Genomic DNA, 27,600 nt, shown 5'->3' on the forward strand with positions numbered 1-27,600 from the left:
GAAAATAAAGAACATTTTTTAAAATTTTAAAATGTTACTTTAAAACAACCAATACAATTCAAATTATGTTTTGAAATGTTCAAATGTTACAGAACTATACAATGAAATGTGAGGGAAATGTAACAAGTGTATATTACAAAAATATTATTTGCTGGCAAGAAGAGGAGGCCCTCTAAATATCAGATCAGTAGAAGAGGTTGAGATCATCGAATCTGGAGTCCCACTGTGAAGAGTTGCAATATTCCTTCCTGAGCTTGGTGCTGGACACGCCTTCTGTGTATGGCAGGAACTTGATGGTCATCAGTTTCTCACACAGTTCACGAGCAGGGAAGTTCTGCATGTCGTCACCTCGCACGTAGAGGGCGCTCTCGGTTTTGTTGTCGAAGATTGCCCGGATGTACGGGGTTGGATCGGTGCCAGCAACACAGAAGACCTGAGTTGGAGAGTGAGTGAGTTTAGTTTTACGCTGCACTCAGCTATATTCCAGCTATATGTCTGTAAATAATCGAGTCTGGACCAGACAATCCAGTGATCAACAGCATGAGCATCGATCTGCGCAATTGGGAACCGATGACATGTGTCAACCAAGTCAGCGAGCCTGACCACCCGATCCCGTTAGTCGCCTCTATATTACCGTAGATAAGCCGAGCCTTAACTTGACCCTTAAAATCACTGTCAAAATGGTATGTTTCGTACATAAGCCGATCCCAAGCGATGGGGTCCTAATCGCGGCCAACTCAGACCACAGACAGCTGGCAGTTACCGATAATTATAACTTCGATCCGCATTATTCACAGAATTCACAATCATATTGCGCCTACTCACGCCTCGAAATGAAGTGTAGTTGACAGAAAATGGATAATATATTATGTTTCGCTAAATATCATACATGTCAACAAACTGACTTGCTCATGGCCTTCATCCAACCCATTTTGTCGTCTTTTGAAACAAACCCAGCTCTACAACACTCGTAAGCCCAAGTTAGGTATGGGAGTAACGTGAACCTTAGCGCTAAGATCGCTTTGTCAAACTGCACCCAGATCAACGAGGTCGTAATGTTAGTAAAACTACGAAACTGGTTATTGTTAACTGCAAAGACGCCACAACAGTTAGATCTAACTACACATAAACGGCATCAGCAGACAAACAATGTTCAGTGATTACAAGTTCGAGTTTCCCAACCGCGTTAACTGGAGGACCGCTGAATGACTTCACCATTGCGTTTGAATGGGTCCCCAGTAGCATATGCATGTCGTAAGAGGAAAGCAAAAGGATCATGAGAGTCTGGTGATAGGCAATCATCACCACACGCCCCTTGCCGTAACCTCCCAGAATAACACGAGTTGGTCATGAATTGTGATCTGGTTTAAAGGTGTCAGAGTACCCAGATGCTCATAATATTACTCACTAGTTGTGAGCTACAGCTCGACACATTCTCATTCATTTACTGGTAATAACATGGATATTGTTCAGGCGTTAAATAAGAAACGAAATACAAATAACAGTTGATATGATCTTACCACGTCAGCATATTGCTTGACATTCATCATCCTGGTGTGGGTGCTGTCAATGGGAACCCGTTTCTTCAGTGTACAGATACTTCGACTGTCATGCACTCCGACAACGACCTGATGACATAGAAGTATACCATCACTGTGTCGTCTTCACTGATAACAAAGAGGGGTGTTTTGTACAGCCATTTACACAGGGCATGTCTGAAGATTGTGCAGCATTCTTCCATATGCTGGTGTTGATCAGCACCACACCAAAAGAATTCACCAAAGGGTACACGTCTAAGATATGCATCAGTTTTTATCAGATCATGTCTGATAAAGGTCGGAGGAGGTTTCATACAGGATAGGACTTGGGCGTTTCCCATGTCTGTGAAACCCGTCATCACAGGTATGGTGATGACGAACTGTGGGTTGTTATCATGGGGACTCTCAGATTGGTATCAACGTTCTTGGGAACTATATATACCAGTGACGTGGGAGGGGAAATTGTAACGACTTTCAGTAACCGCAAATGATTGAAGCGTTGGTAAAATATCAAATTCTGTCATAACCTGATTTTACCAGCACACACAGGCACAGAGTAAATTGACTGATAAAGGTTCTGTCGTTCCGCAAGTTCGAGAAGCTGGTTGTAGCCATAGGGTAGCATTAGAGACCCAGAGCGAATCCAGGAAAATTTCAACCCGATTAAAGTTCCATCTACTAAGTGCGGACGGTATACCTATCTGGAAACATCAAATTCCTGCCAGCTTCTAACACTTTTCTTGGTTTGGGAACCAACAGGTGTTTATACACACTAAAAGTGGAAAAAGCCATCATTCGTCATTGCACTGACATATTGTAAGGTCTGTCCATTTTGTGCTGACACATATATTACCTTCACGTTGACTTTGGGTTTTGAAACCTAAAATTGTGTGTTTTAAGTTACTTTTGACATAATTTGTTAGATAGTCATATATCTTGTGTGGACATGTACTGATTTCCAAATTTTGTTCTGCACTAACCGATTAGCCTTAGCATTTGAATCTGGAAATCACTACGTAACACCGATGATGAAATCGGGATCAAATGAAGAGGACTGGTATGTGGAAATCCTTATCAAACAACGGTCACTGACCTGTTTGCCAAGCTTCCTCATCCTCTGCATCAGTTTCACATGGCCGTGATGGAAGAGGTCGAAGCAGCCGACGGTGTACACCCTGTCCACCCTGGAGTCCAGGTGAGTTATTGGCAGCGAGTCCTGTAGGATCGTCCTCTTCTCGTACAACTCACTGCAAGGAAAACAGATGCAGTTCTTAGGTCTGTTCTTTCTTGTTTCATACATGTCAAACACTTTAACCAAGGCTTAATGTTTTTATGGATACATATACATCAATATAAAAAGAAAAGTCAGCGTACTAATTTTGGTAATACATGCAGGATGTGTATACGTGAGTGTGTTTTATGAGACTGAAAGCAGTCAGTCATGAGAGCCTTTAGTGCTTAGATTTAGAGAATGAAGTTAGTAAAATCGCCACTTCGAACATTATTTCATTTACACCATGGCGTGTGCTCGAAGTGGTGAAGGCCACTTTAGGGTGCGGCAATACCAAACCGAGAAGCATCATCAGGTCAAATATGGTTTGGTTTGGTTTGGTATATTCCAGCAATATTCCAGCTATATGTGGGCGGTCTGGAAATAATCGAGTCTGGACCTGACAATCAAGTGATCAACAGCATGAGCATCACTCTGCTCAAGTGGGATTCGATGACGTGTGTCAACCAAATCAGCGAGCCTGACCACCCGATCCCGTTAGTCGCCTCTTACGACAAGCATGGGTTACTGAAGTTCAATTCTAATCCGGATCTTCACGGGTGGTCAGATATGGGATTCGATCTTGACCTGTGACTGAATGAATGGAAATTGACCAATGACCCCTGGTCAAGCAATCAACCAAAGTCACAGATCCCCCATCTTCTTAAGGCGAACCTTAGGACAAACAAAGGTACCCCATCTTCGTAGGAATGCCTACGGGAAAGTATGTGCAAAAGGAACGTTGGTATTAATGAAAAGCGGCGTCATTGTTTCGATAGAACAAAGATGTGATTAATATGCTGTCAATGTTTGGTGGTGAATTGTTCCTTGATTACCTGTAAAGCATTGGAAACATTTCAGACAGGATTAACACAGTTGGTTGACAACAACAAACAAGGTGGATACATCGCAATATATACATGACAATATTACAAAAGCTATATAAATGTGTCCGCCAATACCATTTTCTTTGACTTCCTTTGATATGATTCGTGTGACTCGTCTGAAATTGAAAATGCAGTTAAAAATACATACATTATGCAAACGGTGCTTACGAATTAAATTTACTTTGACAGATGCAGGGTGTGATTGACAATACTTAGTATAAAAAACTGGAACAGAAGCCGTATGGGAGATACAGCAAATACACGCAGAAAACATGTATGGGCAAGTTTGGATAGATCGCACATGGATAAATAAATGTGTATATGGATATATATAAATTTCATTCGATTTCACAAACTAGTGATGACTCCAACGGCTCCGTGCGTATCTTCATGGAACAAAACTTCCGTAGAAATTATGACATTCTTTACTTAATTTGAACTTGGACAATAAATCCGTTTCTTGAAATGAACACAATTCCTTTGGAAAAATTGAAAATGTAGTACATAGATATACGCTTTCGTTAGAACATTATATTAATGGTCACAAATTAAACAATCTGTAAAACATGTATCAAAAATGAAAGATTGTGTTGTAGGAAAGCATTATGAATATTTAGGTTTTGTATTCAGAAATTCCATGCCTGAGAAGATCCTGAATATTTTTCTATGATAACGCCAGTGAACGTTATATAAGCAAGTCCATATAGGACATATCCTTTAGTTTAATACATCAAGCGACAAAGGGAAACACACAAGGTGGACGCATAGGTGCATGGATATATTCTTGCGGGATGTTTTACATAAAGGATCGGGGTATTCGTTTGCTAATTTGTGTGAATTCAAATAGTTTATTCATCATCGAGGAACTTTACAACTTACTTATTTTCCATATTGATGTGCTCCACCTTTAGATCTTCTTCGATTGGTTGAACTTGAGTTCCAGTTGACCTTCGACCCTGAATTATATTTCGTAAGAATCAATTTGTGATAACTTCCTTCATTAATTGTATCGCATTGCACGTTGTATGTCAGTGAATGATTTGACTCCCAATAGTATTTCTGTTATGTCGTGGCAGCCATCTTAATGTCATTCAACGTACATCTTGGATGTAAATAAATTGCGAGAAATCGGCAACTGGCATATGCTTTTGCAATTTGAATATTTCTCTAAGCGACACGAGCTTGGTTATCACAGGGACAGATAAACTTTAAATTTAAACTATTAAAGTGTTTGCTTAACAATTGTCACACAAACAACAAACAGAAAACCATGAAAAAGCAAATATTTATTCTAAATTCCTGTGAAAAATAATTCGTCAAATATCACTATGCGCCATCTGTCAAAATGAATGAAGGGCCCGCCTCAGCAGTCATGAAAACTTCGTTTGTAACACTATTCCACATACATCACGGTGTGTCAGATTATTGTATGGTTTTAACGTCATGAAGGACCATATTTCAACGTCATCATGAAACACATTTTTACGTCATAAAGTACCATATTTTAATATCATGAAGGACGATATTTTAATGCTATGAAGGACCGTATTTCAAGATCACGAAGCATCTTATTTTAATACTATGAAGTACCACACGTTAACGTCATGAAGGACCAAATGTCAAATCATGAATTACCACACGTTTACGTCATGAAGGACCAAATATCAAATCATGAAGTACCACACGTTAACGTCATGAAGGACCAAATGTCAAATCATGAAGTACCACACGTTAACGTCATGACGGACCAAATGTCAAATCATGAAGTACCACACGTTAAGGTCATGAAGGACCAAATGTCAAATCATGAAGTACCACACGTTAACGTCATGAAGGACCAAATGTCAAATCATGAAGTACCACACGTTAAGGTCATGAAGGACCAAATGTCAAATCATGAAGTACCACACGTTAAGGTCATGAAGGACCAAATGTCAAATCATGAAGTACCACATGTAAACGTCATGACGGACCAAATGTCAATTCATTAAATACCACATGTTAGCGTGTTGAAGGACCAAATGTCAAATCATGAAGTACCACACGTTAAGGTCATGAAGGACCAAATGTCAAATCATGAAGTACCACATGTTAACGTCATGAAGGACCAAATGTCAAGTCATGAAGTACCACATGTTAACGTCATGAAGGACCAAATGTCAAATCATGAAGTACCACATTTCAACGTCATGAAACACTACATGTCAACTTCACGAAGCACCACATCTTAACGTCATCAAGGACCATATTTGAAGATAGGAAGGACCATATTTTAGCATCACGAAGGACCATATGTTAACACCACGAAGAAACATAATTCAATATCGTAAAGGAGCACATTTTAATGTACCAAATGACCATATTGTAAGTCATGAAATATCAAATGTTAACATCACGAAGGGTCATATTTTAACATCATTAAAGGACTATATTGTAATAGACATTCACAGAATCACCTCCATAAAAGGTCTGCCACGTTTACTTGGTAACAACTGGCAGCAGCTGCACACGATTTGTGCCAATCCATGAATTAGGCTGCATTTGAATTTACGTAAATATCGATTTTATACCTATTAATAAAATAGCATATACTATCGTACATTGTGATGTTTTGACATATGAGGTGAGCTGATATTGTTTCACCAACTGCCGACCAATTCTGTTGTGACAGATATATTATTTAAGCCATAAATGCAATTTCATAAACAGAATTAAAATATATTTGCTTCCTAATACAGTGCAGATTTGAGGTATATGTGTGCATATACTAGTATACATGGTGCAGTGTAAAATGGTTCTGTTTCTGTTCGAAATGGCAATCAAACATCTTGGAAACGTAGCAACAAGTAAAATTAACCTCATGACTTAGTATATTTTCTGGCACCTATAAAGAACACGAGAAAAAACACTCATCCGACAGAAGTAATGTTTTCAACTTAATAGTGAGTGAGTGAGTTTAGTTTTACGCCGCACTCAGCAATATACCAGCTATATGGCGGCGGTCTGTAAATAATCGAGTCTGGACCAGACAATCCAGTGATCAACAGCATGAGCATCGATCTGCGCAATCGGGAACCGATGACATGTGTCAACCAAGTCAGCGATCCTGACCACCCGATCCCGTTAGTCGCCTCTTACGACAAGCATAGACGCCTTTTGTGGCAAGCATGGGTTGCTGAAGACCTATTCTACCCCGGATCTTCACGGGTCTATAACTTAATAGACACGGATATTAAAAACCCAAAATAACAAAAAGAAACAAACCACTGAAGCACCAAATATAATTGGAATATTTAAATACACAAACCTGATATTTATTTCTCCTAACTGCCTCTTTAAAATGTCGTAAACAACTATAACTATACAAGAATCTGTATCCTAACGTCGCACCATCTGAATAAATATGTTGTACATCCATGAAGTTTATCCTCATCTGACATTTACATAATAAGAATGAGGACTGGGGAAATATGAGATATATAATGTAATCCTTTTCGTACTTATGTACTATTAACCGCTACCGTGATGGTGTAGTGGACAGAGTGTCTGACGTGGAAGGGGAAGGTGGGTGGTCCGATACCCATGCTGCGTCATACCAAACGTCATGCTACATGTTATTACCGTGCCTGGTGCTTGGCATTAAGAGGACGCAGTAAAGACCGGTCGGTGAGGTGGGTGGTTAAGGCGTTCGCTCGTCACGCCGCAGACCCGGGCTTGATTCCCCACATGGGTACAATGTGTGAAGCCCATTTCTGGTGTCCCCCGCCGTGATAGTGCTGGAATATTGATGAAAGTGGCGTAAAACTATACTAACTCACTCACTTATGCCGAACCCGGGCCGAAGACGAGCGACCGCTTTAACCACTAGGCTACCCCACCGCCCTATGACATAAGTAGTTACTTTGTTGTTTTACGCCGCACTTAACAATACTCCAGTTACAAGACTGCAGTCTGTAAATAATCGAGTCTGAACCAGACAATCCAGTGACCAACATGCACACATTTGATAAATATGAAAATACTTGTATCACTACTCGAGGCACTTTGAAAAGAAATCAAATGATTCAATTGGCTACTTTAATATTTATTATGTTATTATATTATTTTTTTCATCCATTTTCTGTGGATTTTTGCACAAACTGTTCCAGCCGCGATTATTCAGGATATCTGAAACCCTCGCGCCATTCTTCGAAAGCGTTGTTTCGGAAGTGACGTCACTCACCCCGACAACGGTCCCGGTTGACTTGATATTTTCTTCTTTCTCCCAAACAAATCGTGCTCATAGCGAACAAACATATCGAATGTTTGTTTGTTTGTTTGTTTTTCATCTCGCTGAACACCATTCATGGCGGGCTGTAAACAATGGAGTTTGAACTCCCAATCCAGTGACTGATATCATGAGCATCGAGCTTCTAGTCGAAATTTCTGACAGGGATGGGTTTCTGAATAACAATCTAACAGACAATCCAGTGATTGGTATCATGAGCAAAAACGCGCCGTCGGGTTAACATGACACGCAATCACCCAAATCAAGGATGACCCTGATTAATTAAGTCGTGTCGTGTGAATAGGGTTGAAGTCCTTGAGCGAGTTCAATGTCATCTCGTCACGTGACCGAAGTACAAGATCATATCGTCTCTGAGTTCGGTTATAAATACCTGTCTGTGTGATGAGATATATGTTATTTACTATCAAAGTTAGGTGATAAACATGCTATCTCCAAGTTAAATAGGATATGCTTAAATCGCGACGATAACGAACTGACACACATAATAGTGAGTCAGTGAATTTAGTTTTACGCCGCACTCAGCAATATTCCAGGTATATGGCGGCGGTCTGTAAATAATCGTGTCTGGACCAGACAATCCAGTGATCAACAGCATGAGCATCGATCTGCGCAATTGGGAACCGATGACATGGACACATATAAAATACATTACAAAACAGCATAGAACAACGATGCCATTGTCTATATATTTACAGGTGGGTGAGTTGCGTTTAACGCCGCTGTGAACGGTATTCTGGTTGTATCAAGGCTGGTCTGCTGAAGTTGGGATGAAATCCCGAAGTGATCGCAACCGTCAACCAAGTTAGTGAAACCCATGATCACAAACCAGGAAACACACTCGGGGTGAGGGGGGACTCGAACTCACGATCATAGGTTTCTGGCGTGTCAAAGGGACGTTACTCTGTAAAACGAATTGTGGAATTTTGAGACGGGGTCATTCAGGTCCCCTCTTCACATGACCCATGCATGTAGAAATGATATCATCGAATACGCCATCAAACTGAAAAAGTATTGTGTATTGGGAGGCCAAAATGTCTGCTGAGTTGAGTGCAAATGCTTACGTAAACTAATGTAATAACGAGTGAATGGGTGTGTCCTTTTACGCTGTATTTATAGCCATCTGAATCACTCGGATGTTCCTAAACTTGCCCATAATCATTTTTAACGTGGTGAGCAAACGACTTTACGAACAAAAATAACGCAACTTGAAAATACTTCGGTCATTCCAAATATACAGAGGCCTTTTAGGGTCATTTGTATTTTATGTTTCGTTTTTGAAATTTCAAGGCAATTAACTTGGAGGTTTCTAAAAATAAATTGATTTTTCTGGATTCTAACTTGAAATTTCAAGTTATTTTCATAGTAACTTTTCAATTATTTCAATTATTGATTTGTTTGAGTGGCATTCTAGAAGTTGGTGGTATAGAGATGACAAAACTTTATGGATGAAAATAAAGAAGTTGATCATCCAAAACGTTTTGACATCTCTATTTCAATTATTATCTTGAATAAAATACATGTTGTGTTAATTTCTTTTGATTATCTTACTCATATCGAAATTATATTTTTAGAAATAATACTATGCCTAACGACCTACAAAGGTTTCCGTACGACAGGTAAAGGCATGGGAAAGAAGGCTACTACACGCCACGACCTGTTTACCTTGACGTAAAACAAACCACATGACCACTGGATATGAACGTACGCGTGCTGGACTCGGCACGGAACACCTTATGCTGATTAGATTATAAAATAATCCGATAACAGCTTCTCTTATCACATAAGACAACCGCCACATGGTGACGCTCACAGTAGCTTCCACATACATGCATGTATGTCACATTCCCAAGGTCACTGTCATTCCGCGTTGAGTTTCTTTGACGTCAGTCGGAGTCACGTGACCATACGACCTTCACATTACCTGCTCCCGTGAGGTACTTTCAGTTATCAGTACCACTGATATTAAAAGTGCACTCGGTGCTATACAACAGCTTGGTCAGTGTTTGAAGTTATCATCTTGTTACTAGTTTATAGTCACGTGACTGTCACGTGATCATCTCTCCTAGACATGAACTGATAACGTGTTAACACAGAATCTTGAATATGTCCAAAATCCATTCAGCACTGTGTTATTGTATTATATGAAGGAATGTCCAGCAGTCCGAACTTGACCAAACGGAAGGTAACAAGGTTCATATGACTACAGAACACTGGATGAGTGAGTGAGTTTAGTTTTACGCCGCTTTTAGCAATATTCCAGCAATATCACGGCGGGGGACACCAGAAATGGGCTTCACACATTGTACCCATGTGGGGAATCGAACCCGGGTCTTCGGCGTGACGAGCGAACGCTTTAACCACTAGGCTACCCCACCGCCGCTAACGCTGGATGACATGTATTGTTCTCACTATTGTCCCAGTGAACAATCATGGGCATTTGCCACGAACGGGCTGAGACCGATATACCACAATAAAAATATAATACAACATATAGAGGATATAATATGAGTGCCCATGTCATACTATGGTTACGACACGAGTGCCTAAATGAAGGATATACGGATAATTAGGCACGAGTGTCGTAAACATAGTATGATATGGACACGAATATAATATTCTATTTATTACATAAGTCGTCAAATTGAGGAAAATAAACCCAAATCTACCTTCAAACATAGGCTAGCTACCTGACAGCATTGTTCATGGCGTCACGTCACCATGACAAAGTGATATTTTGCCCTAGGGCATCTATTAAAAAAATATGAACCCAAATATTTTCGCCCTCGTAGGTAATAAAATAAAATATAATATAATCCTATCATAGAGCTTATTGAGTGTTATTATGAAAAGGCATATGACTAAGAAAGCCCGAATAAAAATAGTAAACTTTCGCATGAAAAATATGTGTGTAAGCACTTTTCGTTGGTTTTGGCAGTATTCCAGCAGTGTGGGACATGGTAATCACGTATTGTATCCACGCCATTCCAATACGGGACTTTGGCATGACAAGGGAACACTTTAACCTCCAGGGTTCACCGTTACCCATGCAATGCATGAAGCCTCCCTTTCCAGATTATTAACTCACGGAATATTTGTTAACTGTACGGTAAGGTTGACCTTCATGGCGGGTTCTACCAATAGTGCAAGTAAGTACATGTGTCAAGAAAATATAGCGACGTCATATAATCAATAAACTGACGTTGGTCTTAACGTTGGTCTATATTCACCCGCCTTGCGAACGTCTGGTTTCACCTTTGTCCCTTTAAAACTCCACAGTTAGTATTTGTATTAATTGGAGCCTGAAGTTCATATTCACTGCGAGAACAGTATGGAATCCTAGAAGGGACATTGTCGCTATGTTGTATTTTCGAGTTGTCGCCCTTACAAAATAAGCAAAAAAGTGGCAAAATTAACCAATGTGCGACAACGCGATATTTGGGGCATTTGTCGCATTGTCGCGTTCTGTCACCTTTTTTTTTTATCCAAACGGCGACAATGCGACAATTTTCAAGGTCAAAATATGTCGCGTTGGCACATTATCGCCCCATCAAAATGTGGTAAAAAAAAAGCCTTTAAATGCGCGACAATGCCACATAATGAATATGCATAGGCGCCTATGTGAATATGTTGCATGGTCGCATTGTGGCGCTTTTGTTTATTTGCCACTGTTTGCTTGTTTTTGTGAGGGGGCGGTGGGGTAGCCTAGTGGTTAAAGCGTTCGCTCGTCACGCCGAAGACCCGGGTTCGATTCCCCACATGGGAACAATTTGTGAAGCCTATTTCTGGTGTCCCCCGCCGTGATGTAGCTGGAATATTGCTAAAAACGGAGTAAAACCATACTCAGTCAGTTTTTGTGAGGTCGACAATGCGACAACGTGACAATGTCCCTTCAAGGATTCCATAGAACAGAGATATGCAATCACCTACCACATGTTTATACATATAGGGCATGGATGAATATATCCGAGGAATGATCAGATAAACGTACGATATTGCTACATCTACTGAAACTAATGTACCGTTAAACTTATTGCATGTATGACTGAACACACCAAGAAAATAATTGACTATCGTTACGCTGTTATAGCTAATTACATGAAACATGTTTGACTACATCTATGCATGGTTAAATATACATTTGTGCATAAAATAAGCACCACCCTGTATTTTTACCAATTAATATTGCCTGAAATGATATTCTAAACTCTTTCCCCAAAATAACCTTTATAATTTGATAGAGCAAGCATTTAACATTTCAAAATCGAAAACATCATTGAAATTACCATGTACTTCAATTAGGATAATTGCCTATATTTAAAACAGGTGTTTTTCTGTCCTTAAACAAGTTGCCTTATTTTGAAAAGTCAAAGTGATACTTGATTGTTGTGTGGCCTATGAATTCATTACTTATTGTGAATGGATGAAAGTTTGTAAACTAAGATTGAGGAAAAATTACAGTCAAACTACAAGAAAAGGAAAATTTTAAAATGCAGTAAAAGTTGCTTTACAAACATAACAAACAGATTTTAACTGTCATTATCAGTATCCAGCAAGGAGAAGTGTTTATTCATAAAAATAAACTCAAAATCATAAAAACATTATTCCAAAATCTTATTAATGTGGCCTTTTTTCAGTTTTTGTCAATTAGCAATCTGAATTGTTGGAAAAAGGTCTTGAATCTTTGACATTCGGGTTGTTCCTGATTATGCATAATTAAAGCTTACTTGATGTGTTAATGTCATCTTGGTATATAACAGAATTGGGTTTTTTTAGTCAAAACTTAATTTAATTGTGTAGTTTGAGCAGGAGAAGAATGGTTATTTTGGGCAAAAATTCAGTCCCATCACATTTTTATCAACATATTCTGTCATAAAGAATAGAAAAGTTTGTGGTATTTGTAAAACTGTCAGTGGATAAAACTTCTTTAACCATAGGTTGATTAAATTGATGGCTATACCCTAATTTTTCTGTAGCATCACATCTTATTTTCAAAATAGGGTGGTGCTTAATTAATGCACGGGTGTATACATTACATGTGTGATTGGATATACTCAGGCCATAACCTGTTTTGGCTTATTTTTATCCAATTGGATGGTTGATCAAATCTAATGCATGAACAACTTGCAATACACAATTCAGATGGCTTCAATATAAAATTGTCCAAAGACTGACTGACTGACTGAGTTTGGTTTTACGCCGCTTTTAGCTATATTCCAGCAACATCACGGCGGGGGACACCAGAAATGGGCTTCACACATTGTACCCGTGTGGGGATTCGAACCCGGGTCTTCGGCGTGACGAGCCAACGCTTTAACCGTTAGGCTACCCCACCGCCCCAATTGTCCAAAGAATCATTACAACAAACAAAGATTTATTTAACTATAAACTGACACAATCTGTACATTTTGTAATGTTACAATCGAATCAATTATCCACATATTTTGTGAGTGTGTACATGTGAAAACGTTGTGGCAACAGCTGAAAGCCTGGACTGAACAAGATACAGGCACAGTTTAAAATTCTGGATGCAAACATATCATCTTTGGATATAAAGAAAAACGAAATGATGTATTAAACCTGATTATCATCGCAACAAAATACTATATATATGCATCTGCAGTTTGTTGGATTAAAGAATTACCTACACACCCTGTATGAAATTGACAAATGTACTGCCTTTTCGCACTGCAACTATGGTAAATTCTTCACCTTTGGTCATCTTGCCATAACCTCTTCACATAAATTACAATATCAATGTATTCTTCTAGCCTACGGATTATCTACCACTCGTGTTCATACTTTGTATATTTATGTACCACAAATGCAACAATTATGTACCCATCAAAAAGAAATAAAGCGATAAAAAAATAAATCTAATGCATGACTGACAACCATGACACAAGTGGTTATTTTGTTGATCCTTGAAAAATGCAAACGCACAAAATGACTGGGTTAAGGATAAAGTCATCAGGTGAGGTGAGGTGAAATTGGGTTTTACGTCGTATTTGAGAATATTTCGCTCATATGACGACGTGCATGCGTGTGTATGTGTATGTGCGGCTGCTTGTACTAGCCCAGACTTAAAGCTGGTTTTATAGTGCTAGCCCACTGATATACCATGCCGCAGTGAAGCATGAATACCCCACTCAGACACATTATACTGACTCCGAGCCGACCAGTCCTTGATGTACCCATTAATGCCGAGCGCCAGACAGGGACCAACAAGTACCATATTTTAACGTCTTTTGGTATGACGCGTTCGGGGATCGAAACCACGACCTTCCGCTCTCCGGGCGGACGCTCTAACCACTACACCACGGAGGCGGTCGATAAAGTCATCAGAAACATGTGTTCAAATTCATATTTTAATCGCGAAAACAGTTTCGGCGCATATGACGTCACGTCACGTGACGTCATGTCTACTCAACAACTGTCGGGTGTTTCCGTAATAGGCGGAATTAAGAGTGCATTTTGAACGTGTTTATTGCGATTTTACAAACGCCTTGTTCAATTTTAATCATAGAAGATGACGTTTAGAATGCTTTTACCCCTATAAAAAGCTAACTCTACGTTAGTATTCTCCTGTAATGCTACACTCAGCAATATTACAGCTTCATGACTGTCGTCTGTAAATAACCTAGTCTTGATAATGACGTCATGACCATCGATCTAAACTCCGAGAGCCTGACCACTAGAATACTTCTTAGATATGATTGAAAACACCAAAAGCACATGCCAGTGCCAACGGTTGCCATGGTAAGCCATCATGGAAGCCATTCCTTAGTTCCGTCTCGTTTTACAGCACGAAGCACTGATACTGTATTCCAGAAACTCACAAATATACTTTTTAACAGATGGAAAATGAAAACAAAATTCAGAGCACTACTGGGACAATGTATTTGATGGTAAGCACGCCAAGCTAAACAAATAAATATATTCAGCACACATAACAAAATGATTTGAATGACAAAGCGATGATTTTGCAATGCAATGAAAGTCAAAGGTAGTGCAAGGATAAAGGAAATTTCTAGAGCTTTACATTTTCCTTATCTTGTCCTTTCTCCTTCTCCAGCTCGTCTTCTTCATCCTTCATCAGCACATCAGATCGTGGTGCGTCCGTCTGTCGCGCCTTCAACTTGGACGTCAGACTGGCATGGGCTAGCCTGATAGAAAGGGTCAAGCACACCAAGCCCGTGATCCCGGCTGGAAAGTCAAAGGTGGCATATGTTCAGATAATTGAAAACAAGGATATTTTTAATGGCTGGAGTGAGTCAATTTAGTCTTAGCAATTTCACGGCGGGGGACGCCAGAAATGGGCTTCATTGTACATTGAGGGGAAAAACGGGTCTTCGGCGTGACGAGCGAACGCTTTAACCATTTGGCTAGCCTGGATAAATTGCATAGCCATTTCGTCAGCCCCAATAGTTGTATTAATGATGACGGTGCATACGACTGTTCACGATTTCAGGGCATGAAAATGATTAAGTGAGCTTAGTTTTACGCCGCTTTTAGCAATATTTCAGCAATATCAGTTCGGGGAACACCAGAAATAATCTTCACACATTGTAACCATGTGGGGAATCGAACCCGAGTCTTCGGCGTGACGAGCCAACGCTTTAACTCTAGGCCACCCCCTCTCCTGATAATGAGAGTTCTACTTGTACTTACATATGGTGCAGACCCCTGATACTGAAGACTGGGCCAAACACAAGAAGGCGATGCCCATTGATTCCAACTTCTCCTTCAACTTCCCCTCCATGACAGCCGCTGTGGTGGAACACGGGATGTCATCGCTCTTCTTGAACTCCCTGTTAGGGATGAACAGAAAACGACGTTTCTCGTCAGAACTGATCATACTTCGTGTTCAACTATGTGTTTAGCAACTCCTTTGCAGTTCAACACGTTTGTCAAACGTTTAAAGTCCCTTTCAACAGTGTTTTATGAATTAAATATGCATCAAGTCATAAATATTTCAACCGAATCGGGAGGAGATTTATGTAAGTTTTAAAGAAACATGTGACTGCCTGACCAACAGCGGCATTTAGTAAACGTCTTCGTCAGAGACTGACTAGTGTCGATTATATCCTGAAACAGATTCCATGGGCGAAAAGGCAATGTACAAAAATCATACGAAAAGCTACACCAATGCAACACTGAAAATCAGTGATGAGACAAGATGTACACGAAACTGTCAACATGCCCTGGCTTTGTGTGTGTGTGTGTGCGTGTGCGTGCGTGTGTGCGAGCCTGCGTGTTGTGGGGCTGGGTGGTGTGGTGAGGGTATAACCGTCGCTTTAAACGTTGCGGTACGCCGTCGAACCTGTTGACGACGTTGTGGGATGTTCATCATGCTATCGACCACCGGTTTTCTAGTCAAGGCGCTGATATTTACTGGGCGCTATGGTATGTCGGGAGCATTGCAGTATGCGGCCTAAAACAGCAACCGGAAGTTACCTCAGATAGTATGCCCGGAAGTAGTCTTGCACGCGCACCACACCCAGGATGAACTCGTATGCCATGATGATGACACACGGCACGAGATACAGCACCATCTGCATCCACGTCATTCCAGAGAAATCTGTCACCATGGTGATGGACCATAGTGCCAGAACGTTTACAATCTGCGGGTACAATATATGAATATTTTTATAATCTTTAGTTGAATAAGAGTGATCGAAGGATATTTTTGTCACGGTCACCAAACTTTCATTCACCTGTGTTGCAGGGTATGGAAACTCCCAAAATTTCAGACAAGAATGGATTGATTGATTGATTGATTGATTGATTGCTAGATTGCTTGACTGTTTGGTGGGTTGGTTGGTTGGTTTTCAACTTTCTAATTTGGTTGCAGCAAACAGTTTGCTTTTTGATGATAAAACGGGTAATGCCTCATTTGGATTTTCACGCATTCCTATGAATTATAACCTATGCAAATGACACCCAAACACAGTTTAACAGATCTAATATAGTCAGATTAAATTCTGACATTCCGAAATTACAGATGAAGCAAGGCAGTTGTGAAAGAGGATTACCTTTTGTATAATTATGATATTATCTTTGATAAGTAATACATATGTATCGCTAACACTAACAGATATGTCTACATATCGACAATGATGTAATCCATGACGTACATAATGTATAGGTCCGTCTCCTATTCTCGCGGGTTTCCTATTCTCGCGGTAAACACGTTTTCTGCCGAAATCGCCGATGCGCGACACTTAGCGGTTGTTTACATCACCGACTGGTAACTAGGAAGTGGACCAAGTCTGTGAGTGATCAAAATCTTGCAGTGTCACGAATATTGGGGAGTTTATACCAACTTGGACATATCATTACTTTTTCCCGCCCTTTCAGGCAGGATTGCTCTTACATACACTCAATAACGTTAATTCCTGGTAATACCGCGAGAATGGGAGAAGCCTCGTTTCGTCAATGGCGGATGGCATTGTTTATCACCAGGCTCACGAGTGGTAATTCACCTGATGGATCTGGCAGCTGATAGATGCAGATGTTAGAGGAGAAGACCCTTCATTTAAAAACAACAAGCATGAATACGATAAGAATTGTTTGTGTTATTTATTCAGCCGATATCCGTAAGTACCGCGAGAATAGGAAACGCCTTCCTAATACCCCCAGTGACCTCCATTGTTATCAGAGCCTGTTAACTGATATGTATAATATTGAGTGGGTTTGAGGTTTGCACGGATAAGAACAATGCACTTGTGTCCGACATAGTAATAATATACACTGCATAAGTAGATACTGACATGTCCTTCAATCTGATTATCATATCGGAATTATAACATATCATAAGTGAATTTGGAAACAGCATTTCAGTTATATCGAGGTATCTGGCTAGGTTTGTCATCATGCTTCAAATGCTGATATATGTTATGATTAATTTGGGTTAACGTTTTTCCTTCAATTTCTACCTCATTTCACTGATGACGTCATACAAAGCTTTGAGTGAGTGAGTATGGTTTTACGCCGCTTTTAGCAATAATCCAGCAATATTACGGCGGGGACACACCAGAAATGGGCTTCACATATTGTACCCATGTGGGGAATCGAACCCGAGTCTTCGGCGTGACGAGCCAACGCTTTATCACTTGGCTACCCCACCGCCCTTAAAAAGCTTTGACGTCAGGCGAGATTGTAATGCAGTGACGCCATCTTTTAAAATACACTCAATTAAGCTTTCTGACGATTTCGTGACGTGGGAATTAATTCAATTTGACATCTAATGCCGTATCATTGATAAATATTAGTCTCTTTTGAATCGCGTCGAAGCTGAACCTCAGTCAGTGTGTGTGAAATAGTTTCCAAATTTTGCTAGCCAGTAGGGCTAGCTGTGCCTGAAAGTTACTAGTCCACAAAATAATTCACTAGCCCGAAATTTGAATGTAGAAACTAAGCAGAAGATTAAAAGGTAAAATACCATCAGAAACAAATAAGAAAACACGTGTCTGAATGTCTGAAATATTTTGTTTATGCTCAAATAACTTGAATATGTCATCATGAAGCTGCTAATATGATGAACATTTTTATCAGGCCATAATCTTGCATGATTTAAATGTGTGTTATAACTTAACAAGTCGGAGAGAGTGATATATTTACAAAATGACCCCATGAAAATTCATTATAGTCTGTTTGCAATGAAAACGTACCGATGAATTTCACTTTGAACAAAAAAGTAAATCAAATAAAGTGAAATTAAGATTGCGAATCCTCATCATTTTACCTTGTCAATTAACATTTAAGTTTCAGAATTTTATTCAACTTAGGATAAAAGTTTTTTTAACAGACGGTCATAGATTCAAATCGCTATTATTGGTTTGTATTACAAGAGGGTAAGCGCAGTAATTGGAACAGTGATACAAATGCACGTGCAGTACGTGATGAGCGTTAACTTAGACCAACCCTACTTGTTATCGGTGTTTCATTTAATGTACGTACCCCTTGTAATACAAACCAATAATAGCGATTTGAAACTATGATCGTTTGTTAAACAACTTTTATCCTAAGTTGAATAAAATTCTGAGATTTCAATGTTCACTTGGCAAGGTAAAATAATGAGGATTCGCACTTCTAATTTCACTTTATTTGACTTACGTTTTTGTTTAAAGTGAAATTCATCGGTTCGTTTTCACTGCAAACAGACTATAGCCAGTCGGGCCCATGACTGCGGAGATTTACTGGCCCGACTGGACTTTTACTAGCCACGGGCTAGCGAGCCAGTGGCTATTTCGCACACTGATCATGACCTCAGGTCATGCACGGTATGTGAGCACGAAGATGTTTGTGATTGACGCTATCATTAATGATCCGATGTATAGATGTCTGATACAACGATAACTTTTTTCATCTGAAGCAATCTCATTTAGCTAACCTTGTCACAGAAAGCGTCCATGAAGCCTCCCAGTAGAGGGTCATCCACCTGTCCCAGTGTCCTTTTCTGGACTTTGGCCACAATGCCGTCCAGATGGTCAAGGAAGTCGTGGAGAAGGACCAGCAGAAACGCTGTCCAGCAGCAGTCATACCTGAACCATAAACATGGTTTAGACATGTTCTGTTTGTTTGTTTGTTTGTTTGTTAAACGCCGCAATATTTCGGCTATATGGCGGCGGTCTGTACTTAATCGAGTCTGGACTAGGCAGTCCAGTGACCAACAGCATGAAAGCATCTATGCAGTAGGGAACCGATGACATGTGTCAACCAAGTCAGCGAGCCTGCCCACCCGATCCCGTTAGTCGCCTTTTACGACAAGCATGGGTTGCTGAAGACCAATTCTAACCCTGATCTTCACGGGTGAAATCGCCAAGGGGCACGAATGGAATTCGACTTGGCCCGGAATGCCACGATACCCTGCATACCAATCATGACGCTGGGTGTCATAAAGATGGTATTTCAAATATGGTTTTAGAGAAGATTCAGTTGCTTGCTTACTTAAGACAGGCGGCGATGGGGATGACTAGAAAGGTTCTTGCCCATGACACGATGTTAGCTGAGAAGACAACGTAATCTTGACCTTTGACCTGCACGGACCGTGGTACACGTTCCACTGCGGGTGACAGCGTAGTTTGGAGGGGAGTGTAGACGTAGGTGTCGTACCTTTCCACCTACATAGAATCAACACTCAGTTAACTGAACTCGTTGGTCCCATCAACATTCATGTATTCATTTATTTTTACAACTGAATCTTTGACGCTGCTTTGATGATTTAGTAGTAGTACTGGTGGTGGTAGTGGTAGTAGTAGTGAGTGAGTGAGTGTGTTTTACGCCGCTTTTAGCAATATTCCAGCAATACCACGGCTGGTGCCACCAGAAATGGACTTCACACCATAGGGCGTGTCTCGCTTAGAAACAGCGTTAGAAAGACATATACTCAGGTGGGGAATCGAACCCGAGTCTCCGGTGTGACGAGAGCGAACGCTTTAACCACTAGGTTAACCCACCGGTATTAGTAATAGTAGTAGTAGTAGTAGTAGTAGTAGTAGTAGTAGTAGTAGTAGTAGTTTGTTGTTTAACGCCGCACTCAGCAATATTCCAGCTATATGGCGGCGGTCTGTATATAGTTAAGTTTGGACCCAACAATAAAGTGATCAACAGCATTAGCATCGATCTACACAACTGACCACACGAGTAGTTGTAGTAGTAGTAGTAGTAGTAGTAGTACGTGTTAACTGTGCTTATAATATACAGATATACAGAAAGTGATCAGTACGTCCAACCATTAATTGAACGAAACACCAATTCAAATTTAATTCGAAATACGTTGAAACATTGTTTGTCGTCTTTTAAACATTTTATTAAGTGTTGAAATGAATTGAAGTTGAAAGATGAAAAATGCTTTACAATAGTGATCTTTAAAAAGAGATCACACAGTTCATATAGTGTATCCTAATTAATATGTTGTCGAAGGTGAGTGTAATATATAGAAACAGTAAAATCAATTCTGTTTTACATACCAAGATGAAGAGAAATCTCTCAATGAAGTGCGTGACGACCTCAAGCGGCGACAGTATTGCTCTGGATAGCCCCATTATTAGCTGCAACCTGGAATAGAGGGGGTAGGATTGAGATGACACAACAACAATCAACCTCAGTGTATACAAGTAGTGTTAGTGTACTGAAGACACTGGTGAATTGTTTGTTTGTTGTTTTACGCCGCACTCTGCAACATTCCTGCCATAATGCAGCGGTCTGTAAATAATCGAGTCTGGACCAGACACTCCAGTGATCAACAGCATGAGCATCGATCAACGCATTTGGGATACGATGGCATGTGTCAACCAAGTCAGTGAGCCTGACCACAAGATCCGTTAGTCGCCTCTTACGACAAGCATGGGTTGCTGAAGATCAATTCTAACCCGGATCTTCACGGGTCTGGTGGAATGAGTATCACTGTGTTACTGCAATGGCTGATACTGCTGGAATCTCTATTGTCACGGTTACTGCAACACAGGGTCTAATGTTACTGCGTCTGTTGTTTCACCCAGCACAACCCATCTGCCCCCGCAAACAGATCCAGTGTTTGGGGAGGTTTGCAGTGGACTTCACGCCCTGTATTTGCAATATACACCACAGTGTTAATCAGGTGAAAGTTTCTGATGTAATAGTTTATACTAGTTAAACGTATTACAACACAATAACTAACTCACTTAGGTGATATATACGCATCACCAAAAAATTAAAGAACACATACAATTGGAAGGTTGTTTGTTAAAGTACTCCTCCATGACAAATTAACTAGTTATTTGATAAAAATCGTGTGCTCTTTCCTTTGTAGAGTAATGAGTGAGTTTAATTTTACGCCGCTTTTAGCAATATTCCAACAATATCAGGGCGGGGCACCAGTAACGGGCTTCACACATTGTACCCATGTGGGGAATCGAACCCGGGTCATCGGCGTGATGAGCGAATGCTTTAACCGCTACGTTACCCTACCGCCCCCGTTTCTAGAGTGGTATGTATGTACCAAAAGTAACACGAATAAATAACGTGCTTGGAAGTAAGTTTGTGATCTCAAAATGAAATCCATGTTTTCAAATGAATTGAATCCCATCTTGTATAACTGACGCTGTAACAGTTACGACTGTTGTCGTTGCTACCGATGCTGCTGCAACAACAACAACACCTGCTTCATCAGCGACAAACATCCACACCAGCGTCTACACCGTCAGTTACCACATACCACTGACAGTGGCCAAAACAGACGCTCACAAAAACATCATTGTTTTCATTAAACAACACTACTTTCACAACAAAGACAAAACGCACTCCTTGTTCAAAGTCAGTCAGTTATGAACCCAGTGAATGGAAACGTGAAAAACATTCAACACTATCCTTATTTACACCACGAGTACAAATATACCAACAAACCTGGTCTCTCAGTGCAAGTCCCACGTAATGACGATGCTGTTATGTCCGTGGGCTATGTTATATTAAATTATTATTATCATTGTTAAATCTGCTATGACTGGTAGTCCACAACAATGCTTCCACGCACAATGGTCGTCAACACGTGCTGTTGTAGATACACCACCATGAACCAAAACATATGTCATTCTGCCTTATCTATGTTTCACTGTCTACAGATACTACACAGATCGGACACAGTTCAGCTTATGGCAACAGACATTATCAGGAAGATTCCTTACCATGTAAACACTCATGTGTTGGAAAGGAATTGGTTTTATTTACGCGAAGGCATTGTGCTATCGAATACATTTCGGGAAAGTCGGAGATTGTCACCAGCGTTTCGATATTGTACCGTATTATCGAGTATGAATATGCAGGGTAAAATAAAGGACGGGCTATTTGAAAGTTGGGGGTTAAGATTAGGTATTTTTTATTTACATGAGTGTTTTGAGAGACCGAAATGAGTTCTTAACTCTACACCACACCAAAAACAACATCCACACTCACATCCACACCCCAATATGTACACCTACACTCACATCCACACCCCAATATGTACACCCACACCACCATCTACGCCCACACCAAACCCATTTCACTGTCTACGCCCCACCAACACCCACATCACAATCTACACACACATCTACACCAACATCGACACAACTATCTACATCAACACTCACCTCACCATCTACAACCAAATCAACATCTACACCCACATCCATGCACAACACCATCCACACCCACAAAATCGTTTACACACAAGCCTACTCCACTGTCTACACCCACTTCCACATCCACACCACCATCTGCACCCACACCACAATCCACACCCACACCACCATCGACACCCACACCACCAACTACACCCTCATCCACACCACCGTACACACCCTCATCCACACCCACACCACCATCTACACCCTCATCCACATCCATATCCACACCTACAACCCCACCCAAATCAATTTACTCACTCTATGATTTTCAAGGCACGTACAGTAATCAACTAGAGAACCGTGCAATACATTTTATACAGCCACGGTTTCGCGGATTCCGTAAATTTAATTACTCAGGCTGTTTCAGAGCATGAAAGATGCATGCAGAGTCTTTCAACAGTCCCGATATGACAGCCATGTTCAGGGGCACATCTCTAAATATCATCAGCCCTGACAATGTCAACTAGCAATGCAAAGCAAGCGAAGCACGTGAAAGACACTTTTCTCATTCAACTCTGAAATCGGTTCTGGCTGCAGTGAGGGCATGGAGATCTGTGTGTTTTCATATTGGTTTGCGAAATTGTTCAGTGGTGGTGGTGGAATTGGGTTTAACGTCGTGCTTGAGAATATTTCGCTCAAATGACGACGTGCATGCGTGTGTATGTGTATGTGCGGCTGCTTGTACTAGCCCAGACTTAAGCTGGTTTTATAGTGCTAGCCCACTGAGATACCATGCCGCAGTGAAGCATGAATACCCCACTCAGACACATTATACTGACTCAGAGCCGACCAGTCCTTGTTGTACCCATTAATGCCGAGCGCCAGGCAGGGACCAACAAGTACCATATTTTAACGTCTTTTGGTATGACGCGGCCGGGGTATTGAACCCGCGACCTTCCGCTCTCCGGGCGGACGCTCTCTCACCACTACACCAAGGCGGCGGTCCGAATTTGTTCAGTTAATCATCGACATATGATAAATATTTAACAGCACGTGTCGTAAATAGTGGATTGTGTCTCAAATATTGTGGCATGTACTTCAAGCAGGCAAATGATATTATTTCTCTGAAAGTTTGGTGATCTGAGATTGTTAAGCTGAAAACCATTGAACCAACACTGGTCTTCCGATGCTTGAAAAACCCGTGAAGATCCGGGTTAGAATTGATCTTCAGCAGCCATTCTTGTCGTAAAAGGTGACTAATGGGATCGGATGGTCAGGCTCGCTGACACATATCATCATATCCCAATATTGCGTAGATCGATGCTCATGCTGTTGATCACTGGATTGTCTGATCCAGACTATATTATTTACAGCCCGCAGTCATATAGCTGGAATATTGCTGAGTGCAGCGTTAAACAATAAACAATAGGAGACCTTGAGTGTAATCCTCTTCTTGTCGGATGATAGTGCGTTGATATCCTATGATAACATAACTCTGTGCTGCATGTAATGCATACATGTTGGCTGTTGATGTCAGGCCACTTGTGACGCAAGATCGAAAGTACGGTACGATGAAAGGGTCCTTTGTTGATTTATCGCGAAGTCGCCATGTGAGGTAACATGCCATGCAGTCATACGACGATAGTGTTGTAGTTGGAGTCAACGGTTATCTAATGATGATGATGATGATGATGATGCCTCTGTTTCCTTTGTTCAAGGACCCGTGAAGATCCGGGGTAGAATAGGTCTTCAGCAACCCATGCTTGCCACAAAAGGCGACTATGCTTGTCGTAAGAGGCGACTAACGGGATCGGGTGGTCAGGGTCGCTGACTTCTTTGACACATGTCATCGGTTCCCAATTGCGCAGATCGATGCTCATGCTGTTGATCACTGGATTGTCTGGTCCAGACTCGATTATTTACAGACCGCCGCCATATAGCTGGAATATTGCTGAGTGCGGCCTAAAACTAAACTCACTCACTCACTCACTCCTTCGTTCAAGTGAATATATTTCCGCTATGTTATTGCTAAGCCATCCGTATTATATATGTGACGACGGCTATGATAATGATGATAATGATGCATCTGTTTCCTTCGTTCAAGTGAATGTTTTTTCCGCTAGAAATTCTTAAGCCATTGGAATTATTATATACTATTTCATCTCACGCCTTATTTATCAAAGAATGTGGGGGCGAATATTATAGATAATAACAATTTTAAAATGTCATTTTTTGGTGATTTCTTAAAATTTAGACAACTTGGTAATTGTCACTGACTGACGTTACGACATACATCGAGTCGCTTTGCTTCGGAAACATTTAATTAATGTAGAGAAGAAAAATCAAGGGTACGACTATTTTTTATCAGATGAGCGCATGAATGGCCATGGGGAAAATTGAGATAAGAAAACTTTGATGACATTTCACGTCGGAATAAAAAATGAATGCGGGAGAAGATAGGGAAACAGAAAAAAAAGTACAGACAAACTTATCCGGGCAAGTCATCCGATTTTCATTCTCAGCTCCTTGAGGTGCATACAGCGTATGATGGACACGAAGGTGTTCAACTACATTACCATCTTATCCGTCTTATCATTGCTTTGTTAACGGATTTATAGTTTGAACCATGTCATCTCCGTAAGGAGACACCAGTTGTAATATTTGTTTCAGCGAGTGGTAGGACAGAGCACACACACCCATGCAAATACTCTCCGCAAGGAACGGTGTTTAACATCACCCGATGTATATCTCTGCGTGAGTGAGTGAGTTTAGTTTTACGCCGCTTTTAGCAATATTCCAGCAATATCACGGCGGGGGACACCAGATATGGATTCACACATTGTACCCATGTTGGGAATCGAACCCGAGTCTTCGGTGTGACGAGCGAACGCTTTAGCCACTAGGCTACCCCACCGCCCCCCTATGTCTCTCAGAAAATATAACCAAATAATACATTCCAGATCATAACAGCTCTGTTCTCTCAACCATATAGCTATAAACCACCCCGTCACAACCTAATAACCCTAAATACCTTAAGCATAATGATCGACTATAGTGAGTGAGTGAGTGAGTGAGTTTAGTTTTACGCCGCACTAAGCAATATGCCAGCTATATGGCGGCGGTCTGTAAATAATCGAGTCTGGACCAGACAACCCAGTGATCAACAGCATGGACATCGATCTGCGCAATTGGGAACCGATAACATGTGTCAACCAAGTCAGCCAATCTGACCATCCGATCCCGTTAGTCGCCTCTTACGACAAGCATGGGTTACTGAAGATCAATATTCTAACCCGGACCTTCACGGGTGTGATCGACTATAATCTACAAGGATCGGTAATATAAATCTTCTATGATTAAAACGTTTAGACCGCTTACCTGTCTGAGGTAATGAAGGTGATGAGATAAAGGGGTGAGTAAAGCCTGCTGCTGCTGCTGATGGCGAAACGACTCGACTGACATGAGATATATAGAGGATACTTGGCCTCCTTGTCACGTGGGTTGAAAGCATCAACATGCGCGCGCCGTACTATGGTAACACATTGTGTCCACAATAGTTTAACTTTCTGCTTGACATCATGAAGTATTGTGACAGGGTGCAAATCTAACTGATAGTATACTGATAATAGATAGCCTGGTCTTAAAGAGATCTATAGTCCAAACTCTTTCAGCGGGATGTCAGTACTTTATTTGTGTTAAAAACGACCTTTGGTTTCTGAAGTTAAAGAGATTATAAATACTGCATGTAATATGCACCGTGGTATTATGTTTACACTTCAGTCAACGTTGTATTAGACAACAACATTAGTGGTATCGTTGTGACGTATTTACGAATAAAGTAAACATCGGTTATAACGACTGACTGACTGAGTTTGGTTTTACGCCGCTTTTAGCAATATTCCAGCAACATCACGGCGGAGGACACCAGAAATGGGCTTCACACATTGTACCCGTGTGGGGATTCGAACCCGGGTCTTCGGCGTGACGAGCCAACGCTTTAACCATTAGGCTGCCCCACCGCCCCCGGTTATAACGAACTGAAAGGGAGCACTAAATACTATTCGTTGTAACCGCAGTAAGTTATATTTTAGTCGAAATGCGTATATACGCATCAATCGGGCAGAACCAAAAAAACGCAGTTCGTTACATCTGTTAGTTCGTAATAAACGTGTTCATTATAAACGTATTACTGTAACAACACTGTCAGTGATGTACGTTTTAACACATTTAAGAATACAATAAACTTCAGTTGTAACGAACTCAAAGGGGCCACTAAATATTATTCGTTATAACCGCATTAAGTTATACGCTTTTCGACTAAAATAGACACCAATCGGGCGGAACCAAAAAAACGCACTTCGTTACATCTGTTAGTTCGTAATAAACGTGTTCATTATAAACGTAGTTTACTGTAACAACACCGTCAGTGATGTACGTTTCAGCGTATTTAAGAATACAATAAACTTCGGTTGTAACGAACTCAAAGGGGCCACTAAAGTTACTTCGCTATAACCTTAATTCGTTGTACGCATTT

At 40.7% G+C, this 27,600-nt stretch overlaps 1 protein-coding gene across 4 annotated transcripts; it reads right to left on the minus strand.

Annotated features, from left to right (window-relative positions):
- LOC124260292 lies at window positions 1-26,606 on the minus strand. Of its 4 annotated transcripts, XM_046694569.1 has the most exons (12): window positions 26,445-26,522; window positions 21,392-21,549; window positions 20,955-21,042; window positions 19,933-20,105; window positions 19,376-19,526; window positions 16,438-16,604; window positions 15,652-15,791; window positions 15,023-15,186; window positions 4,575-4,651; window positions 2,632-2,785; window positions 1,521-1,628; window positions 1-433 (listed from the first exon to the last, which is right to left on the minus strand). In XM_046694569.1, exons 3-12 carry the CDS (start codon window positions 21,027-21,029, stop codon window positions 185-187), a joined length of 1,458 nt encoding a protein of 485 aa, XP_046550525.1. In that variant the 5' UTR covers window positions 21,030-21,042; window positions 21,392-21,549; window positions 26,445-26,522; the 3' UTR covers window positions 1-184. The 4 variants fall into 4 exon arrangements, with proteins under 4 accessions (XP_046550525.1, XP_046550522.1, XP_046550523.1 ...); XM_046694566.1 differs by lacking the exon at window positions 21,392-21,549 and having other exon boundaries at window positions 26,445-26,606; XM_046694567.1 differs by lacking the exons at window positions 21,392-21,549; window positions 26,445-26,522 and adding an exon at window positions 23,385-23,432.
- Between the last annotated feature and the right edge of the window lie 994 nt (window positions 26,607-27,600).

This window comes from Haliotis rubra, unplaced genomic scaffold, assembly GCF_003918875.1.
Source record: "Haliotis rubra isolate DU_JTF1 unplaced genomic scaffold, ASM391887v1 Scf76, whole genome shotgun sequence".
Lineage (NCBI taxonomy): Eukaryota > Metazoa > Mollusca > Gastropoda > Lepetellida > Haliotidae > Haliotis > Haliotis rubra.

What these genes read in the sequence shown, in the direction of transcription:
- LOC124260292 (XM_046694566.1), bottom strand. Translation starts at nt 21,029, where the DNA reads ATGGGGCTATCCAGAGCAATACTGTCGCCGCTTGAGGTCGTCACGCAC. An exon ending in TTCCGGGCATACTATCTGAG is followed by an intron (nt 15,792 to 16,437) that starts GTAACTTCCGGT and finishes CATCCCTAACAG; the next exon opens with GGAGTTCAAGAAGAGCGATG. An exon ending in ATCAGGGGTCTGCACCATAT is followed by an intron (nt 15,187 to 15,651) that starts GTAAGTACAAGT and finishes TTGACTTTCCAG; the next exon opens with CCGGGATCACGGGCTTGGTG.